This window comes from Echinops telfairi, unplaced genomic scaffold (assembly GCF_000313985.2).
Source record: "Echinops telfairi isolate 266 unplaced genomic scaffold, ASM31398v2 ScPeMD7_7457;HRSCAF=8495, whole genome shotgun sequence".
Lineage (NCBI taxonomy): Eukaryota > Metazoa > Chordata > Mammalia > Afrosoricida > Tenrecidae > Echinops > Echinops telfairi.
The window spans coordinates 32,913,108-32,914,825 of record NW_022111357.1 but is presented as its reverse complement, the minus strand read 5'-3'; the positions used below and the strand labels follow the sequence as shown (position 1 = coordinate 32,914,825).

Below are 1,718 nucleotides of genomic sequence, written 5' to 3'. Positions count from 1 at the left end.
AGGGGTCGTGACCCACAGATTGAGAACCACTGCTGTAGAAGGTTGTTATAAGTCAGTATTAATTCAGTGGCCATGTTTGTGTTTTTAATTGCTCTTAAATTCCCGTATACCACAAAGTACGGAAGACTGCAGTCAGAGATTCAGAAGGACTGCCTGATAGTTATTGTAGGTTCCTGGACCCAGGGTGGGGGAACCAAGTCAGCACTGTCCTGCTCTTCCCGCTTGTGGTCTCCCTTGTCCCTGACCTTGTCTGACCAGTGGCTCCCTTTGCCGCTTTCTCCTAGTGGCGTCTGGAATGTGCCCTACATCTCCAGCGTCTACTTAATCAAAGGCAGTGCCCTGCGGGGTGAGCTGCAGCAGAAAGACCTGTTCCACCACAGCAAGCTGGACCCTGACATGTCCTTCTGTGCCAACATCCGGCAGCAGGTCAGCCGGGGACTGAGGGTCGCAGGACCCCTGTGGAGAAGGCAGCCTTTCAGTTCTGTCTCCAGGGGGCCAGAGAGCTGCTAAGATGCTGGGAGGCTGTTCAGAGACCCCCCCAGGCTTTAGTGGGTGCACCCAGGGGTCACCAGGCAAATGGGCAGCCCCCCTCGCCCCCTCCAGTGAGCTGCAGGGCCATTTTAGCAGTTTCCACCCTGTTTAATATACATTCTCAACAGAGCGTGGAGACCAAGGAGAGGGCGGTGGTGGCTCAGTGGTAAGAGTCTCATCTTCCCGCCCAGTGGAGGATCGTGTGTGGCAGTGATGCCGAGCCGTTCTCGGCAGAGCTTCCAGACTAAGGCAAACCAGCAAGAAGGGGCTGAAGGCCTGCCCCTGAGAAGCAGCGCAGGAAACCACGCGGCTCACAGTGGTCTGGCCCACTCGTGCCTGGGGCTGCCGCCTGCCTCTAGCCAACTAGCTGCAGCTAATAACAAGCTGGCGGTTCCTCCCACTGAACATCACGTAGGCAGCGCCCCTTGTCCCGGCCTCAGCCCTGTGCCATGTTTTTTTGGTGATTGTCCACCCCCCCACCCCCCGCAAGTAACAGCATGACAAGACTATCCCCTCTAAGACTTCAGTATCAAAGTGTCATACTTTTCCTTCACATCTCCTCCTCCAGGAAGCCTCCCCTGATGGCACCCCCAGTGTCTGGCCTGGGCTGGGTGTTGGGGTCGCAGGGGTACTCTGTCCCAAGCTGTGATTGAGTCTGGAAGGGGGTAGGAAGGAGGGGCCTCTCCCATCTGCCTCCTTTTCCCAGGACACCTTCATGTTCCTGACTAACCGGCATACCTTTGGCCACCTGCTCTCCTTGGACAGCTACAAGACCACCCACCTCCACAACGACCTCTGGGAGGTGTTCAACAACCCCGAGGTGAGGACCCCAGAGCCTGAGGCGCCTCCCCCCGCCCTCTGGTTCTAACAGGAGCTCTGCCCCTGGGCCACCTCTCTTCCCTCTGCCCAGGGGCCTGTGGGCTGGAATGGAATGGGTGGGAGCACGGGGCCCCTTGAGAGGCAGTGCCATCTAGTGGAGAAGGGCCTGGGAGTCTGAGGCCCAGCTCTGCCATCAGCGGAGACCTGGTCGATTCACTCAACTTTCAGGGCCTCAGCGATCTTAGCTCTGCCATGGCTACACTCTCCCAGCCTCACAGAGCGTATTGTGATAGACACAGTTGTGACAGTGCAAGCAGAGGCCGGGAGCTTGTGGGTGTTTCGGATGCACATGTACGTATGTAAGCACA

General features: G+C 57.6%; 1 protein-coding gene across 1 annotated transcript in view; it reads left to right on the top strand.

The window, feature by feature from the left end:
• PLOD1 (procollagen-lysine,2-oxoglutarate 5-dioxygenase 1) overlaps positions 1-1,718 on the top strand; it is a 38,662-nt gene that overhangs the window by 26,232 nt on the left and 10,712 nt on the right. The window contains exons 11-12 of the mRNA XM_004705425.2: positions 87-426; positions 1,238-1,351. Coding sequence (XP_004705482.1) covers positions 87-426; positions 1,238-1,351 — 454 coding nt within the window. The remainder of the gene's footprint in view (positions 1-86; positions 427-1,237; positions 1,352-1,718) is intronic.